Source organism: Bombus pyrosoma, linkage group LG14 (assembly GCF_014825855.1).
Source record: "Bombus pyrosoma isolate SC7728 linkage group LG14, ASM1482585v1, whole genome shotgun sequence".
NCBI classification, from domain to species: Eukaryota; Metazoa; Arthropoda; class Insecta; order Hymenoptera; family Apidae; genus Bombus; species Bombus pyrosoma.
Window position 1 is genome coordinate 6,230,441 of NC_057783.1, and position 18,737 is coordinate 6,249,177.

The 18,737-nt window shown below is 34.7% G+C and overlaps 1 protein-coding gene and 1 long non-coding RNA gene across 20 annotated transcripts in view; one reads left to right on the top strand and one right to left on the bottom strand.

The window, feature by feature from the left end:
• The window catches only part of LOC122574804 (liprin-alpha-1), a 41,796-nt gene that overhangs the window by 15,125 nt on the left and 7,934 nt on the right, over nt 1-18,737 (top strand). For 4 of the 13 annotated variants that reach the window (XR_006319195.1, XM_043742846.1, XM_043742854.1 and 1 more), the window contains exons 3-16: nt 11,760-11,861; nt 11,957-12,121; nt 12,417-12,491; nt 12,596-12,691; nt 13,477-13,674; nt 14,645-14,932; nt 15,002-15,145; nt 15,782-15,941; nt 16,023-16,384; nt 16,470-16,712; nt 16,780-16,962; nt 17,033-17,125; nt 17,205-17,365; nt 17,710-17,757. Coding sequence is in view for 12 of the 13 variants with exons in the window: in XM_043742846.1 (XP_043598781.1) it covers nt 11,760-11,861; nt 11,957-12,121; nt 12,417-12,491; nt 12,596-12,691; nt 13,477-13,674; nt 14,645-14,932; nt 15,002-15,145; nt 15,782-15,941; nt 16,023-16,384; nt 16,470-16,712; nt 16,780-16,962; nt 17,033-17,125; nt 17,205-17,365; nt 17,710-17,757 (2,318 nt within the window). In the remaining variant the exon portion in view is untranslated. Of the gene's footprint in view, nt 1-6,430; nt 6,686-11,759; nt 11,862-11,956; nt 12,122-12,416; nt 12,492-12,595; nt 12,692-13,460; nt 13,675-14,644; nt 14,933-15,001; nt 15,146-15,781; nt 15,942-16,022; nt 16,385-16,469; nt 16,713-16,779; nt 16,963-17,032; nt 17,126-17,204; nt 17,366-17,709; nt 17,758-18,737 lie in introns of those variants that run through there. The other 9 variants (XM_043742853.1, XM_043742852.1, XM_043742855.1 and 6 more) reach the window with 7 other exon arrangements.
• LOC122574824 lies at nt 215-3,319 on the bottom strand. 7 transcript variants are annotated; one of them, XR_006319202.1, is made up of 5 exons: nt 2,870-3,319; nt 2,561-2,795; nt 2,152-2,312; nt 1,878-1,970; nt 215-1,649 (listed from the first exon to the last, which is right to left on the bottom strand). It is a non-coding gene; the product is annotated as an uncharacterized LOC122574824 (long non-coding RNA). The 7 variants fall into 7 exon arrangements; XR_006319200.1 differs by having other exon boundaries at nt 2,051-2,312; XR_006319201.1 differs by having other exon boundaries at nt 215-1,970.

Genomic DNA, 18,737 nt, shown 5'->3' on the forward strand with positions numbered 1-18,737 from the left:
ATCCCCGATAATCGGTGCCACATAGCTGACCTATCTTTTTTTATTTGCTTCGTCACGTGACCGATCAGATCCTTCCATTTATTCCTCCAACATTTCGCTCTGCACTGGCAAAAAGAATTTAAATATATGTAGAAATAATGAAAAAGTCTGGGTATGCTAATTCTGCAATATTAAAAAACATTTAAAATGTTCTTTTATTTTTATAATTTTTAGATTGACCGTAATTAGTATGGAATTGACGCATTCCACAAAGATACAGGTTGAGAACCATCTGTTTAGAGTGCACTTGCAAGACACACAGCGCCGTACATAGTTGGAACGTTAGCCTCATATCCACCCACCACGTTATTACCGACGACTCCCAGTTATACGCTTAATGTGCGAGCTGAATTCATCGCGCGCGATTGTGCGAATTCGAAGATCATCCTTCTCGAAGAACTTTTAAAAGTTGCAATTGGTACATGCAACCCTGCATCTCTCATCCTTTTCTTTTAGATAAACTACAGCTTTCTTCATCGATGAAGAACTTTGAAACTCAACCCTATATGATACAAATTATATATAACATTTAATACAATACATACAATGTATTTTAAAATTAGAACATTGGAACTTGTGAATTTGGTAATGCACTTGCATGGAGCTTAAATATTCTTGCTGAAACTTGAAGCTTTCTTTTAGTGTAATCTGAGAGATTGATTGTTATAAGGAACGAACTCTAAAAATATAGATTCTATAGATCGAATGATATTTTAGTATAAATTTTCATATTTTATTTTATTTCCTTACACTAGCTTGCGCTCGTTAGCCATTTTCCACGTAAACCGATAGAACTGATATTCTGTGTCACTGAGTCAGAGAAGTTTGAGCTATATTGATTTCCCTTCACATTCCTCGAATCCGTCCGCGTATTGGCATTGACGATTCGCCTGGTATCTGTTTCTCCATTTACCTTCTCGCAATTTCATCCCTTCAGGGACAAGAATCTTATGAAGATAATCATATTCGTATTCCAATTAATGGAGGTTGATCTTTTATGGGAAAACAACCTTAAGATTTCCAAAATAATATCTTTCCAAATGAACCTGCACTTCTTAGAAAATTAATGAAAATCACAAAATCTTTGATCTATTACCTACTTCATTTTAATTGTATATATTTCTTTGAAAATTCTAGTTTCTCTCAGAAGATAGCTAATGGTACAAATTTCTTTGGATAAGCAAGCGATATGTTATCTGGAAGTTGGATGAAGGAGCTTGGTATTTGCACAGTAGCTAAGCCAAACGGTAAACATCTGGTACATATTATGCTCCTCTGGTAACTGTTCGTCGTAAGTTGCCGAGCAAATAGAACTGCAGCCTTTAAGGGCAACACTGATATACTCCTGAAGCAGCATCAAAAAACCACAGATGAAAAGAGGAGGTTTCGATTAGTCACCGTCATGACTTGTCAGTGTGACTAATTACAAATTATTTCATACAGAACATAGCTGCTAAAAACACAATCGATTCTTTCGATAATGCGTTAGGGAGATAGAGAGTTACAAAGTTAATTACGATTGATGGCTATCATCGATGAAAATGTCGGCGATTAAATTGCATTGCTGAGCTGAGAGCCCATTGTGGATAGTAGTCATTAACACGTTTGTTCTGCGAGAAAATTAAAGTTTTGATTAAGCTTGAGACTGGGTCAAATAATTGTGATAAAATAGGATAGGAATTATTCTTTTAAATATCTAATTAATTTTTTTAATTTCTTAATTTCCTAATTTCTGAATTTTTCATGAAATTTATCATTTACCTTGTTTTTTAAATTCCAAATTAATTTTGTTTATAATATCTTCGTAATATGTTTTCCAATTTTTTTTTTTGACTCACCTGATTCTTCAATTTTTCGATTCCTTCAATGAAAATTTAACTTCCGTTTACCATCCTCTGTAGCAATTAATAATCTCGCACTCAGGATGCTTTCTGTAACAAGAAAGAGGTGACATCAATGATATCTATAAAAAATTCAACAGTCGAATAGAATAGATGTACTAGCTTTGTACCGTTTGAAACCACGATTTCGAAAGATTATGTGGTCTTATCTGCCACGTTTTATGTTTTACATCCGTTCGCGTTCACGTTTAATTAGCAAGAAACACGATACCGATACTTGTAACCTGCCGTCGTAATGTCCGTCAGATAGGATGCGTGGGTGAGCACTTTCCTTTTCGTAGGTGCCATTAAACAAGCCGCGCCGCTGTCGTCCATCATTTCGATCGCATACCTGGTCGAACATGATTTTCCACCACACCTCATGCCGCATATCTGACGATTAAGAATGGTCGACTATTTTAAAAAAGCTGTTACACGTCCAAGAGTTCTATGGTACTGTGGAATTAATTAATTATCATACTTTATCTTATGGAGCTATGGAATATTAACTATAAAATATTTAACTTATAAAATATTATGAGCTTGTAAAAACTGAATCACATGTTATGGCTGTTATAAACTTTAATGAAGCACTTTTAAGATTCTGAATTTCTATGGTAGTGAGGATATGGGATACATACATTTTTTAGAACGAATTATAGTGGTAGTTTGGAAAAAGAAATGTTTGAGGTAGTTTCCTCGGGGTTTCTAGTTCCTCAGTTTATATTAATTTTCCTAGCTTCCTAGGTCTCTCGCACTATATTAACTTCCTTGGGTTTCTAGTTTTACGTTAACTTTTCGAGTTTCCAAGTTTCGTATTTCCTTGTTTTCCTACTCTTCCAATTTCTTACTTTCTAACTTTTATGTTAGTCATATCTAATTTTTATAATAATTAAATATTAAAATGTAGAATGCTCTAGCCAAAATCCGTGTAAGTAATTTCAATTTACCACTGTCGACAGAAGTAGACTCGAACGGGAGAAGGAGTCGTCGGTTGTAAAGAATGATCGATCTAACGAAGGGTATAGATCGTAATACCGCCTCACGTGAACGTACTTTAAATTTGCGTATGAATGAAGCCATTCGCGTGCAGTGATGATTCAGATGGGGCCAACGTGTTCCACCCCTTCTCGTCACGCCCTCTTCACATTTCTTTCTCCTTCTTTGTAACGCTTTTATCCGACTATTTGTTTTTGTCCGTCTACCAGAACGCGCTGCCTTCTTCTTCAGCTTTTTACCTTTCTTCATTTCACATGAAGTTCTCAGTAGTTCTGGCAGAAAATGCTGAATCAAATTTGGATACGTATACCCTTCGCGTTCGTTGTCCTTGCATCTCGTTATTAGAATATCGTTATAGTGTATAATTTAATTATTATTTTATTAATTCCTTATTACAATTGTTTTTTAGATAATTGTATCGAGTCGAAGATATCTATCTGTAAGAAAATTTAAAGGAAGTTAAAAGTTGATGGAATATTTAACGAAAATGCAGAAAATTATAATTGTTGCGAGACACCTTTGGCTGTTCCTTCAACGTTATCGGGAATTGTGCACGTATAATTGACGGTGTGCAAGTGTTAAGAATGCAAATTGCACGATACCAAAAGGCCATTCAATCGCAAACATACGTATAACTATGCAGCCGACTTGTATTTACATACTTATGCAACTCTATCTTCGCGTGTATCTACTTGCTTTTTCAGATTTCGGGTTCTCCGTGTACTCGATCTGGCATAAACTTTGAAATGACTGCTCTGGAAGTTTGAGATCCTGATAATCTCACTATGGCTAGTTCGTGCTTCGTTTAATTGGAGCTTACGCTGTACTTGAACGGTCACTGAAGAGAAATTATGCTTTAAAATAAAAACAGAGAAGCATAAAGGCTGATAAATACTAACTGATGAAAGATTTGGTTAATTGATGAATCTTGATTTATGGTAATTAATTCGGTATTTTAGTGCAGTAGTTTTAGTTCATTAACATTGACGTAGGTGATTGTAAGCCTTTAAGAGTATTGTACAAGGATATTACTTCTTCTTTCTCACAATTAAACAATAAAGTTGTAGTCATTGCTGCAATCAACGCGTAACTCTTCAGCCAACATTATTGAACTATGTGCATGTCCATACTTAAATGTGTATAGCTGTATTATAGCTTTCTCTGTTTACTCTTATTCTTGGAGATATTGATGTTTCAATCAAGAGTCTGTTTAGAATTACGTTAATATTTTATGTTTCACTAATCTTCTTATTTTTCTTTATTGTTTTTAAATCAGTAGATTCTACTATAATAACCATTAGAGAAGCTCAAGACTTAAATTTCTGTGAAAAAGATTCTGGTGTTCTTTGGGCTTGTAATAGTTCGAGATCTTTTTCTTATTGGCATTTTCTTCTATTCGCTCATTTATTATTTATCTGTTTATCATATCAAGTAACGATGATATAGGACATGTAATAAATTACATTTACGCTGAATCACTGTTTCTTGTTTCTAGACATTGAAGAAGCAAATACAAATCGATGACGAACATAAACAATGCAGTGCATATTCCTATCTATGAAGTAAAATTGTTTGTTAAAAAGGGACAGTTGGATTATTATGTAAAAATAATTGAAAATAAATTGGAGGAACATCGTAAGACTACTAGTAGTGAAACAATAATTCTTTATCTCGAGGCACGAGATTATTATCAAGTCACGGAATAAAGTGACGGTCGCTCATTATTACGCAGGTATTGCGCATTACATACTTCCAGCTCATACTATTAAAATAGTAATGCGACGTTATAGGTAGAGAGATTCCTCGGCTGTGCTAAATATCTCGCTCTCGAGAGAATGTTTCCTCATGGACGATTCTATTCCCTACTTTGTCGTGTTTCGGTATCATACCGTTGTCGACTACTCCAATTATACTTAATTAGCTATTTAGAGAAAAACCTGTATGGAGATGAGAAAATGATGTCTTTTGAATCATATCTAATTCTTTCATTTCGAAGAACAGTATTTATTCAGAAATGAAAAATATTCTTTATTAAAAACGCTCACAATTAATTAGTAATCGTGTCGGATTAATAAATTTGTGATTAGAATTGTAACGATAGTCAGGATAAAATGTTTATAGTTTTAAAAATCTAATGAATTTGAACTCTAAATAAAATTTAATAATCTAACGAGACAAAATTTGTCAGAAAGGTGGCTATTAAAATTACTATTATTTTTTGTATCATTATTTTCATATTAACATACAGAAATCTTTTATTTTTTGTTTTAGTTGAGTGTCCTATATTTTTGTGTCACAAGGTATCTCCACTGCCGAGACGTCAGATCTCGCTTCTTTTGTCTTCAGTTTTTAAGCTAGTCGGAGACACTGCATCTTTGTGGATTATTTTTCAACTGTGCGGGTTTTCTTTCTCTGCAAGTCCCCATTAACGAGTACATAATACCGATCGAGATGCATTTTATTCACATCGGTCGCATCTCTGCGATCCACTAATCCGTATTTCCTTCTTTCCTTTTCTTCAAAGCGAGCTTAATCCCCCGTACGTCGATGTTACAAAAATTTTACCTGCCCAATAAAGCTTCAGACACGATTTCACGTTCGTCAAGCTTTCATGAGTCGATAACATCCCCGACGTTGTCTTGGATCCCACTATTTATAGGTTCCCATTGCAACTCGAGCAATAATCGAGTTTGGCTTTCGTCTGTATCTGGCACGTTCAACTTGTCTCCGTTCCTTAGTTCACGACGTCGTTTTTCCTTGCTTAGAACTCGATAGTTGTGCTCAGTATAGTTAATGAAAATCGGAAGAGTTCGTCTCTTCAGTGATAAAAAATTGTCAGTGAGTCTATTGGAATTTTTATTAAATTTTTTATTAGAAAACTTTTGTTCTTGCCTTAGAATAAGAATATATGGTATCACTTTTTTATTCATGTTAAAAAATTTGAATGTTCTTTGATAATGAAGACAAAGTTTCTTTGTATGAATACGCTTTACAGTGCAACGTTCGCCGGCTAAAAATAATCAGCAAGTTGTTGATGGAGAGTTGGTGGTTTTTTGAATTAAAAGGCTCCTCAGCTTGATGGGAACATGGTGTCGTGAGATTTACGAGTGCAATCTGTACCCTCCGTTCGAGAATTTCTCGTGAATCTTTCACCATAAATACGATATAAAATATGAACATTGAGTGCATAAAAGGCCTGAGAAGTATCTCATTAGCATTTGATCTTGAAGAAATGAGTCAAATTTTAATTTTGGATCAAGAAGTGGACCGACTTCTGACATTATCTAGACGTCGTCTACTTTTTAAACGTGACATTTTCTCATGATTTTTAAATTAATTCACATTCAGATCACGAAGAAGAGAGTATATTCTCCTATATCTTATCTATTCACCAAATTTCTTAAATGTCTAAATTCCTCGATATCGTATATCGATCCGCATAATTGTTCCTTCGCCGAGTTTATAAAATTTCTTAGAATTTACAAATATATTTCAATGTTTCAGAATTATTTGAACAGCAGAATTGCAGAAATTTCTGTCATCGTTTTTGAATCGACCTATATCGCCTAACAGTCTCGAACTGATAATAATAATCAAGCGGGACGAGAGTCTGCGCGATTCCTAGCGACGAACTCGCGATTTCCCAGCAGGCCTGTCATTTCTCGAACAACCGTTAGGAGAATGTTGGAAAATGGAACGTGCAGTGGATATAAATAAACCGATGATCGCATATATAAATATCCGAAGAAATGAACGAACAAATTCGGGTAATTATAGTTTAGACGAAAGTAGATCATTTAGCCGAATAAATGCTTAATTATTACTTGCTACGGATGGGTCTAATTATTTTCCATGGTTGAATGGCAAGAAATTAAACGGAACCGTCCCGTTACGTTTCTTCGGGAATCTTTAGAAAACATAGTTAACTGGATAATCAGAGTAATTGTTAGCCAGTAAGAGTTCCTGCGTCAACCAGACGTCGTACTAAAATTGTTGAGAATTCTGGCTACACCGATTTTGTGCTTCTTTCTTTCTGACAAGCTGTAATTGCAAATTATAGTTGGCTATTCATTTTCTTATACTTACTAAACGTTTTTATCGTGTGTAACTAATAATTAGAAAATCATTAATTTAGGAATGTGGTATTTACTTTTCAGTCTTGCAGAATTCCATAACGTAAGGCCAAATATTATAAATACCAATCAGTTTCAATGTGTTTTCATTTAAAATCGCTGTGTTAGTTAATTATTAATGACACATAATAGTCACATGACACATAAATTCATAATTTTGATGATCAATAAAATATTAGATACAGAGAGTGATGTTTCTAGGTATAATTATAGGGAACAATTTCAAAGAAAGAACATGCACGCAGTTTTATAGAAATAAATCGTATACTCGAATGCTGTTGCGCATTAATTTAATTCGCTTCTGTAATTTGCAGAGGCGGAACTTGTGCTATTTACAATTGACAGTAGAAAGTGTCTTACAGCGGGTTTCAAGTGTTATTTCTTCACCAAGGGAAATGTTCCATCGTTGCCCGTAGGTTTCTCAAGCGACCTGTTAACAGGTGCAAGAACATTCAAAACTTTTGAATTCTTGGGAGATAAAGAAATTAATTAATAGAAATTAAACTCCTAGGAAAAGTTGTACGATTATAGCATCTATGAGACTCATACATTTAGAACTAATATTCTTCTTCGTTTCGGTACTCAGAAAAATTAATCACTGAAGTTTCTACTGTTATCGTGCCTGACGTGTTCTATGACTACTGAAAAAGCAGATTCTTGTATCTTGGGTGTACAATTTTCAGTAATTCAAACATTAAAATATTATGTAGAATTTATACATCACACAAGAATTCCTAAGTTCAGAAAGTTACATTTAAAATAAAATTCAAGTGAAAATTACATTCAAGATGTATTATCAAAGTGTAATTATAACTGGTTTCTTATATTTGTTATATCTTAGTACTTAAACGAGCGAGGTCTCTGAAACAACACTGAGTTCCAGAATTAAAATCAAATCTATATTCTCTTTATCGCAGGTTCAACGAATCGTTTCCGAAGAAAGATTCAGCCAGTTGAACACGATCTCACGCAAATTGCCTCGTGAAAGATGCAAAAGACGAAAAAAAGGGATGGGGAAAAAAGGAGGAATCGTGGCGAATAGAATTTCGCCGGTCGGTGTATCTATCGATTCCATGGTTGCGTCACGATGTCGCCGGGAACACACTATCGGAACAGCGATAATTTCCAAGCGATATCGATCGCGTAACGCGATGCGTACGTAAGATGAGATTTAAATTCGCGTGCGGACATACAGTTTACGCCTACGGCACAACGGACTCCAAGAGTTATGCAGCTGCAGTTTGTTAGAAGTGCATGAACCTCTCCGGAGTACTGATTCAGATATTATAATTTACATGTTTACCAAGAGAATAGATAAGAAACGCGATTTCTCTTTTATTATATGAAATGTATATGTTGGACAGCAATTGAAATTAGATAATTTTTAAGTAATTCTTGATAGTAAGACAAGCCTTGTATCAGTATGAGAGTGTAGAATGTTGAGATAGTTCAAGGTGGGTCTATAAATATAGAGGTCTATAAATATAAATTGAGAGGTGATGATAGATACTCAGAGTGGAAGATTCCTTAATCTCAAGTTTTGTTTAAATTCGTTAAACCATTTAAATTGAAGTTTGCATTCATATAAGCCAAATTACGTTAAACTTGAAGAGCTATGAGTTCGAACAGTATCTGATGATGATACCTCAAATGATGTTGATGTTTGCTGGAATGTCTGTTGTAATGAAAGAAGTTGCGAATGAGTTGTTAAAAATGTTAAAAGACAATATTAAACAGAAACGGTCAATCTGAAAATCTGATGTATCTGAGGCGCGAAGAAATGTATACTTCCATATGCCAGTCTTAATTATCATTTAAATTAAAAATTGTTCTGCTATAAATATCGGAGAAATTGTGAGAAGCATAGATAACGATACCATATCGTTAATTATTTTTCCGGATGAGACTTGTATTTGAATGTATGAAAAGCTATACGCGTTTCTAGCACGAAAAACGAAGAAAAATTCGTTTTAATTGCTGGCACAAGTTATGCATTGAAAATTCCTTTCTTTCAGCTACTTGTTGCGCGATGAAATTGTAGAAAAAAAGTTCCGACTTCTTTTTCTTTCTGTCTATGGAACGGAACTGTTAATGAATCGATTCGGCCTTGCTCGCAAATGTATCGATCAATTACGTTTAAATACAGGTATCGGGTGTCTAGAAAGGTCAGAAGTTTCGCTGCTTGTTATGTCAATTCGAAGTAATTGATGAGTATCCATTAAATTAAAGATTCGGTATTTGTTCTCGTACAATATTTGCTCACGTTGTTTAAATGTGTGGAACATGTTAATTTATGGATTTTGGTTGTTGATTTTAACTTGATATAATATAATTTAATTTAAAAGAAATATTGATTCGTTGAGATTGTCATTGAATAATTTAAATAAGGGTCGTTGAAATGGGAAGATACCGAGCATCGAATGTTTAGGATAAATTGACAGAGAGCGTCATTAATTTAGCTTAAATCGAACAATACTAAGCATTAACCTGTCTTTTATCGTTGCTATTTATTCATGAGGATATACCTGTAATTAGATCATCCTTCCTCAATCCTTGAGTATTAATTTCTCATTACCATTCGTAATGATCAATTGTCTCGGTCTTAAATGTCTCTACCGGTAAACACCAACAGATCATTAATTTACTCTCATATTTGATATCACCGTATCGAACTTCTAAAATGTATCTGCAGGCAAAAGGATGACGATTTGTGGATATAGAAATCCTAAGTAATTACCGTAATTATACAAAAGCTTCTAAATCTATTATAATTCAATATTTGATTTCAGAACTATAGCAAATATTGTGTGTGCATAATGCATAGTATTTTCGCTTAATTGCAGGCAAGCGTGATTTCAAGATCCCTGAGGAATAATTCACGTTCTGAACTTCAGTATGCAAATTAGATCCCTTCTTCTCTGTGTAGCCGCTTTTCACTCTGTCGTATTTCCCGGTGATTTCGTTCGGCACACATTCGATGTGTTAATAGGATTCCCTAGTCGGCTGTAATTAATCAGCCATCGTCTGGCTAATGAGTTCTTTACGAATCCATCGATATCTCTTCATTCAAAGACAATATCTAACCACTTGAACGGCCAGCCTTGTCCATTCTGCTCCGTTTTAACGTGAAACTATTGCTCGTTACCGAACAGCTTTTATGTAATCTGTGTTAGTAGCTCAATTTTTACTCTCATAGATACGATATCCGAGTTACAGGCGTGTTTTAAATATCTTCCTTCTTTTATATCTTTATATCTTCATATCTTCTCTCCTTTGTATCGTATAGATTACTTGGATATCTACTTTTTTCTTTATTTCTTTTTTCTTTTTTTTTTTTGTTCTTTAGTCGAACTATTTAGAGAATTGAAATTATGTTAGATAAAGAGATACCTTATTTTGGATTCTAAAGTTCCAAATTTTCATCATTCCGATAAACTTGAAAGAAGTTTACTGCAGGGTTTTGTAGCAGAAATTTGAACATTCAAGAGAAGATATATAAATTCCTCAGGGTATTCTTTTTTCGGAAGACTGGAAGAGGTTTCAAAATTAGAGATATCTGAAATTTCAAATTGTTAAGAGAGAAAGAAATTTAGAAAAATTAGCTTCGTTTTGTTAAATTATCTCTTCTTTGTCACAATGTATGTCATAAATTTATAATATACTGTGTTAAATGTGATACAAGAAGTGCACCACAGGGTTTATACTCAGTTTTAGAATTTTCCCTTTCTTTTTAAGATTGTTGTTCTGATACCAAAACTAATGATTATAAGTGTCAAGTTTTCCCAAGTTTCGCACAACGAGGGACAGCAGCGAGGGCAAGCAGGAGCGACATAAATTTAGATGAGGCTGTTTGCTCCTTTAAAGTGCAAAGCAGCTGTCGATGTTGTTTCAACGGGGAAGGCCATATCGATCGAGGTAGCATTTATAAATAAAGATTTAACATTGTGCTGGAGTGTCGAGCGGAAGTAACACGTTCGAAGGCGTGAATAAAACGCGCTTGAATGAAAAAGGTGAAAGTGCGGTTTCCCTATCAAGCATTCCGCTGAGGCTGACTCCGGACCACCTTGATCATCATTTTTGAAAAACTTGAAACGATCTAGGATCTTCTTACATTACACTACACTTCTCTTCGATTCTCTTCGATTGTCTTGTTACAAGTAATCAGATGTTCATTTCTCCTTGTTTTCATCTTATTGAGTTATTAAAAATAATCTTGAAAATTTCTTTTTATCATATTGTATGACGTTACGGTTAAAACTGATTTTGATCGGCGAAGGGTATTTAATGCACTTCTATTATTATATATATATAGAAATATCTGGCATACTATATCGTGTAAAAATGATAAAAAACAGTGGACTGTGGTTCAAGGATACAGTGTCCATTATTCTTTTTTAATCTCTATACAAAGCGCCGTGGTAAAAAGATATTAGGGGAATGCAATATCATTTCTAAAATAGTATTATTCGAAATGAACTCCGGCGAATACTAAACCAATTTATTTACAATTATAATTCTATACATATGTTCTCTACGATGGATTTACATTTACTTACTGATGTTTTAATTTTATTCTTATTAACTATTATTGATTTCTTAAACCATTTATTACAAACAAACCAAAACTACTATTATACTTTATTATTTAACATCGTTTCACTAGTGTCCGCAACTTGTTATATAAATAAAATGCATTTTTTAATTACAGGATTTCTCTCAGTTGACGAAGGAGCTCGCAGCAGCGCGCGAAAGTATCTTAGAAAGAGAAGAAGAGATATCAGAACTAAAAGCAGAAAGGAATAATACTCGTGTACGTAGAACAGACCACTAATGCATCTTATAGATTGAAGCTGGTACTTGTCTCTATGACATTGCTCACCAAGACGATTCTATTGCCTTCCGCAGCTTCTGCTCGAGCATCTGGAATGCCTGGTTTCCCGACATGAACGATCGCTTAGGATGACTGTAGTGAAGAGGCAAGCCGCCGCGCAATCTGGAGTATCGTCCGAAGTTGAAGTGCTCAAAGCTCTAAAAAGTCTGTTCGAGCACCACAAGGCTTTAGACGAGAAAGTAAGAACTTTCTGATCCATTGTTTGACGACATTGACACATTGGCAACCTTGAGGGGAGATACGGAGAATCACGATTCCCGTTCAGCCCTGAAACTGGCGCTCGTTGCATTTTTTGTGAACTAGATACAAGAATGATGAATTGTAAAATTTCTATAAAATTACCAAATGCAGCGATTCACTAGTTGAAGAGAAAATAATATTAATATAATGTAGTTGGAAATGCATTAATGAAAAATATAATAATTATAATACCGATTATAAGAAATCGATATTTTAATAGTAACTAATCTTTAGGTGCGTGAACGATTACGAGTTGCATTAGAAAGGAATACAAGCCTGGAAGAAGAGCTAGCTATTACCAAAGAAGAGGTACCGTTTCAGCTAATTTTGTATATTCTTTAATACTTAATTACTGAAGTGTCTAATAATCGTGTAACAAATATAATATTTGTAATTTGAATAAAAATTTGCAGCTCCAGCAATATAAATTAAGTGGACATGCGCCTAAAAATATAGAAGATAGACCCAAGGAGAACGGACAGGCGGAAGATGGGCAGCAACAGAACAAGGTAGCTGAGAAATATCTTTACGTTATTGCACACCCATGCATAATGCACTCCACAAATATTTCACATAACACTGCTCCTTCATACTTCACAGTCATATTTATCATGAATACATGAAAAAGGTGTTCAACATGTTTAAGCGTCGTGAATTGTATTTATGCGATCTTTTCACTTTGCATGTTCATGGTTTTGATATAATTCAGTATTTCACCTAGCCACACCGTTTTATATAGAGTGATAAAGTTCGTTTTCTGCGTCATCAGATCCTCTTGTTCTCTTTCTCTCTATCTGTGATACGCTTCTAATCTCAGCGTTAGATATTGATTGATTTCGAAGTTATTGGTCACAGATTTCAGCCCTTTGCTCGTGTTTAACGATTAAAGAGTATATTCTGTGTCATCTTAAAAGCATTTGACCATTAGTGATTTTCATATGTCACAATGAGAATTACAATAGTTACTGTCAATCATATTATTCCACGTTTCATTCAATTTCCCTTTTCTATCAGAATTTCCAATTCGTTTCAAATCATGACACTCTATGCGTCGATCAGAGGAAATCATGTAACGTCATCCTTGAACAGAGTTCAAATCTGTACCGATAAACTGACCATCTGTTTGTCATTCATCTCGATCGTTGCATCCATAATAAGAATGCATTCGCAATAGCGTGCACGGTAGTGGTTTAGTCGCATAGTTGCATAGATACGTAGTTGTTGGGAATTGCGCGGCGATGCAGGACAGGCAATGCGAGCGAGGCATTCTGAATGTAGTGTTATGATCGGGCAGAATGAGACTGAGCAGGCAGCAGGCCAGCAGGAACAGCAACAACAACCGCAACAACAACAACTGCAGCAGTCAGTACAAAAACTAGGTACGGAGAAGTCAACAGAGATCGAAAGTAGACTGAGCAATGGCAGTCTCGATCCTGTGGACCAGGATTCTGCGGCGCGCGTAATAGATTTGCAAGCTACTCTCGACAAGCAGGTATGAAAAAGTATCACGACGAACTACTTAGTGTATGTATGATTCTCTCATTCATTTAGGAACAGTCAGGTAGATGGATCGTGGAACGTTTCGCGCGATAAAACGCATCCCTGACTGCTGATATTTTTGAGATGCAGAACGAATATACTCTTCTTCGTTCTCCCCTTTTTTTCTTCTGCATGCACCTCAAGCGATTTGCAAATTTACACAAGTTCAGAAAAACATTTTTTATTGCCATTCTTGAATTAGAAACATAGAGACTTAGAGTGTCTCCGTTAAACTGCATGATGTTGAAACACAATAACAAATTGTTATCATTGATAATATCATTAAGCGCTTTCATTTATACACGACACTAAGAGATCTTCTAGATCAACTTTAGACTATGTTCATTAAATGTTATAGAGTATGATAGTCGTGAAACAATTACTGAAATATTGTGTTTTGTTTTCATATTGTAATGAGATTTTTTAAGAAATATTAACAGAAAGAATTAGATCGATTTTATAACACTATGTTGCACAACTTGAATTTACCTTCCATTAAATGTGCCATATTATCATTGGTGCCTATGGCATGTTGTAGAATGAATACATATATTAATAATGTGTGTTCCATATTCGCATGATCCAATGAATAAGAATGAATTTTTTCCCAAGCAAACTTTACAAACTGCTTAATCATTAATGTGACGTATATATATATACTGACACAAAACATCCCATGCAATATAAAAACACATTTACAACTTTAATTATAGTATATATTTCAATTAGATCTAGTATAGTATCTCAGAGATAAGAGCAGAACAAGAGAGATAATGCCTTGTTAAAACATATTTGTGTAGATGTACATATTTACATAGTGCATATGAGAAACACAATTTTTAATACTCTTTCTGTACACATACAAGTGGCATATTAGATACACATTGACTTTTATTAACATTGTATTATAACAATTATTCTAGAGCTCAGAGTTGAGCACATGGCAGCGGCGGGTAGCCGAATTAAGTGGCCGAGTAGCAGAGTTAGAAGAAACTTTGTCCAAGACTCAGAAAGACCTTTTGAAAACCCAAGAAACGAATGTCAAACTGCAGAGAGATTTACGTGAAAATGTTGCCCAAAAAGAGGACCAAGAAGAGAGGATAGCGACTCTTGAAAAACGCTATCTTAATGCTCAACGAGAGTCCACTAGTTTACATGATCTCAATGAAAAGCTGGAGCAAGAGCTGCAGCATAAGAAAGCTCAATTAAAGGTAATCGCTCTTCTATATTAAATTTACAGTTTATGTCAATTTAATGACCTCTATGTAATTCATGTTTAGCTCCAAGAAGAAAAAATAGCGGCGATACAGGAGAAACTAGAACTCGCAGAACAAAAATTAGCCCAATATGCTAAGTTACCAGAAATGGAAGAACAATTAAAGCAGAGGATGGAGGCTCTGACGCAGGTGAGGAGGCCCAACCAGGTACGCAGAGGAATTAAGTCGTCGTATCATAAATTTCTTCTTTTCTTATTCCTCTGCACTTCTATCGATACTCCCTGCCTCCAAATGTACCTATGTCGAGAATGCTTGCCCCTTTAATGTCTTTTCTTGAAAACAGTCTTCATTCTACTTCAGTTTACATATTAAATTTCTTGCAATATTTTCCCTGTTACATTCTTCATCATTGGCCATGGCTATTCACATATCACACAAACAATGAACACACTTCAGATTTTTTTAATTTTCTTCTAAGATTATGAAGTTAATGAATATAATATGATAATCGCGTCACTTACAAAGGTGAAGGTTGATATAAAATAATTTACTTACTTTCTACTCACTAAATATACCGAACATAGCAATCAATGTGATTATTTTCAGAGCTTGTTAATAACTTGTAGTTTAGTGCTATTATCACATTTCTGTAGACATGTTTGTATTAGGCACGTATTTATTCTTCAATTCAATTCATTAGCTTTACATGTTAGCTCTACTGGAAGATTATATTTAGAATAAAGAACAATCTAATATATATATAGATATATTTTCATGAATTCACCTCTAATTAAATTTAATATCTGCAGGCATTGATTTTAATTGTGTGAAATATTTAATAAGCAGGCTCAAGAAAGACACGGCAGCGCAGAGGATAGAATACAGAGGTTGGAAACGCAACTTGAAGAAAAGAATGCAGAAGTGATGCGTGTCAATCAACGACTTAAGATGAATGAGGAGCATAATACGCGGCTTAGTACAACTGTTGATAAACTTTTGTCGGGTAATTTATATGTATATTGTATAAAGTAATTACATTACTGATAACAAATACGTTCTTATTAGCTTTGATTTATTTCTTCAGAATCTAATGAAAGATTGCAAGTACATTTAAAAGAAAGGATGCACGCATTAGAAGAGAAAAACGCACTCACGCAAGAACTGGAAAAGACTAGGAAGATTGCGGAAGATCTTCAAAATGAGAAGGCCGAAATAGTTAAGGAATTAGGGAAAGCTCGCCTTGAAATCGATAACGTGAAAAGGCAGATGCTTCAGCAAGAAATTGCGTTTAATATTCAACAAACAGATGCTCTAACTCGAAGTTTGTCCCCCAATGCAGTGGATCCAGGTTCCTTTTCTAGGAGTGCAAGTCATAGTAGTTTTGATACTCATTCTTTACCAAGAAGAACGGGTAAACGACCTGCAATCGAAGATGATCCAGCAAAGGTAGCACATAAAAGATTAGACTTTAGTATATGAAAAATTAAATATATAATAGAAAACTCTGAATAACACGCTCTTAATCTTTTAGAATTATGTAGCGCGCACTTTAGCAGAGCAAGAATGGGAAAAGTTACAGCAGGCTCATGTCCTTGCAAATGTACAACAAGCATTTGATGTTTCTAGTGATGCAGAAGGTGACGGAGATAACGAAAGTTTATTCAGTTGTGCAGCTGATGTAATTAGCCCTACAGGACATACGGATGCTCAAACACTAGCATTAATGTTACAAGAACAATTAGATGCAATTAATAATGAAATTAGATTAATCCAGGTAATCAAACGTTATTTATTATACCATATTTTATATATCAATATGTCAAAATGCACTTTTGATGAAGGAAGAAAAGCAAAGTACCGAAGCGCGTGCCGAGGAGTTGGAATCCCGGGTTGGTAGTCTTGAACATATGAATTTGTTAGCCAGAGGACGAAGTCTCGAACGGGCATCTCCACCATTAAGTGGACGATCCACTCCAAAATCGCATCATAGTCCAAACAGAGATTATTTACATAAATATCATACGGTAAGTACCATTTACTTTATAATCCTTAATCATTTTAAAATATATTTTCAATATTTTTATCATTTTGAAGGCACCAGCATCAATGTCTCCAGCGCATCTTCATCAATATGCTGCCTCTTTAGCTAGTCCAGGCCAACTTTCGGAATCCCTTCCTGCGAGCCAGGTAAATAACTGTGATCACAATTTGACATGTGTAAGGCAGTAGCATTGACATATGTGTAATTTTTTATGTCATGTTATAGTTGCAGTTATCAGGCGAAGAATTGCATTCAGTGAGTGAAAGAGACAGCACTGGTGGTGCAGGAAGTGGTGGTAGCGATGCAGCTTCGCCGTTGACTGCTCGATCGATCAGGCTAGAACGAGTAGCACAGGCACTTGCTCACAGTCAAGAGGAACTCAGAAGGTAGGTGTTTAATTTTCAATTTGTTGATATCAACAAACATCGAATTTCTTCGTGGATCCAATGCTTGAATTACACGAGCACTATCTGAGAAAGCGATGATAATGTATTATAAACAAAATTTTTGCAACCACATCTCTGATAATGAGGACTCTAAGTTTTTTGTTGGGAAACTAGATGTTTTTTATGTGTATTGAATATCGTAAATATGCTATTTCATTCAACTGATTAATGCTTAAATAATAATACGTAAATAGTCAAAGTCCTTGCATACATAGAGGTGGATTGCCAAAAATTCAGTAATTATTTTGTAAGTAGTTAGCATTGTGCGTTGTTTATGCTGCCAGACGCACTGGACAAGCCGGATTTCCCAGCAGTGGTTTTCCTGCTCACAGGTTAATTAAAGATTGTAGTACTGCATGTAATCCGCAACATATGCCGCTGTGCACGACATATTTGAGTGGCCCATGTGGGCATGAAATGAACAACTTAGAAGTCGACCTAAGTGACATCGATGGTAACAGATCCTTTTTATACCTTTTTTTGGAAAAAGGGATTTACTAAGATGATCTTAGGTTTTTACAAAAGAATTGTTGTAGGGACTGATAATTATAGATACTTTCGTATTACAAAATTCATTATGGATATTTCCATTTTTTAACTATAATTTTTTACTACAAGAATCGTATGATCAATTAATAGTATGCAAGATGTCACATATTTATGCCTACAGCCCCAATTTTCGAGCACAGTGGTACGGACGAACCGACTGATAGATCTGATAGAAATGAGTCCTTGGAAGAAACTGATATTAGCTTCTTCCATCCATCATACATTCAAGCCTGCCCAGTTCACGACAGACATCGCTGTCTCAAACAAACAAGGGAATTTAGGCAGCCAAGAGAATTGCATCGAGTTAACGTCGCGTCTGAATCTCCTGCGCGAATAAGGTTGTTTTCTAAGAAATAGGTGCAAAGATATAGATGGATCCAATAGATGCAATTAACAGTTTCATTATCTCAATAAAAGATTATAATTGTTTCAATAGAATTCATAGATAAGGCGGTTTTTCTATATCTTTGTCTTTAAACGGTACTTATTATGACAATCCCATCTCATAAGTAGTGATCAGCTATATTTTCAGGTTTCTATGCCTTCCCTGTAATACTGAGTAGGTATTACAACTGTTTTTTCATTATTTTGTCAAACATAATTTATCATTTTGGACGTTCTTGGAAAGAAATATTTCTTATTCTTTCATATGATATTATATTGTTTTTATATGTATAAGATATTGGATTGTGATATAATGATATTTTTTCACGAATTTCCAAAACTGATATTGATATTGCTTCATTTCTTCTTTAGTTTACTA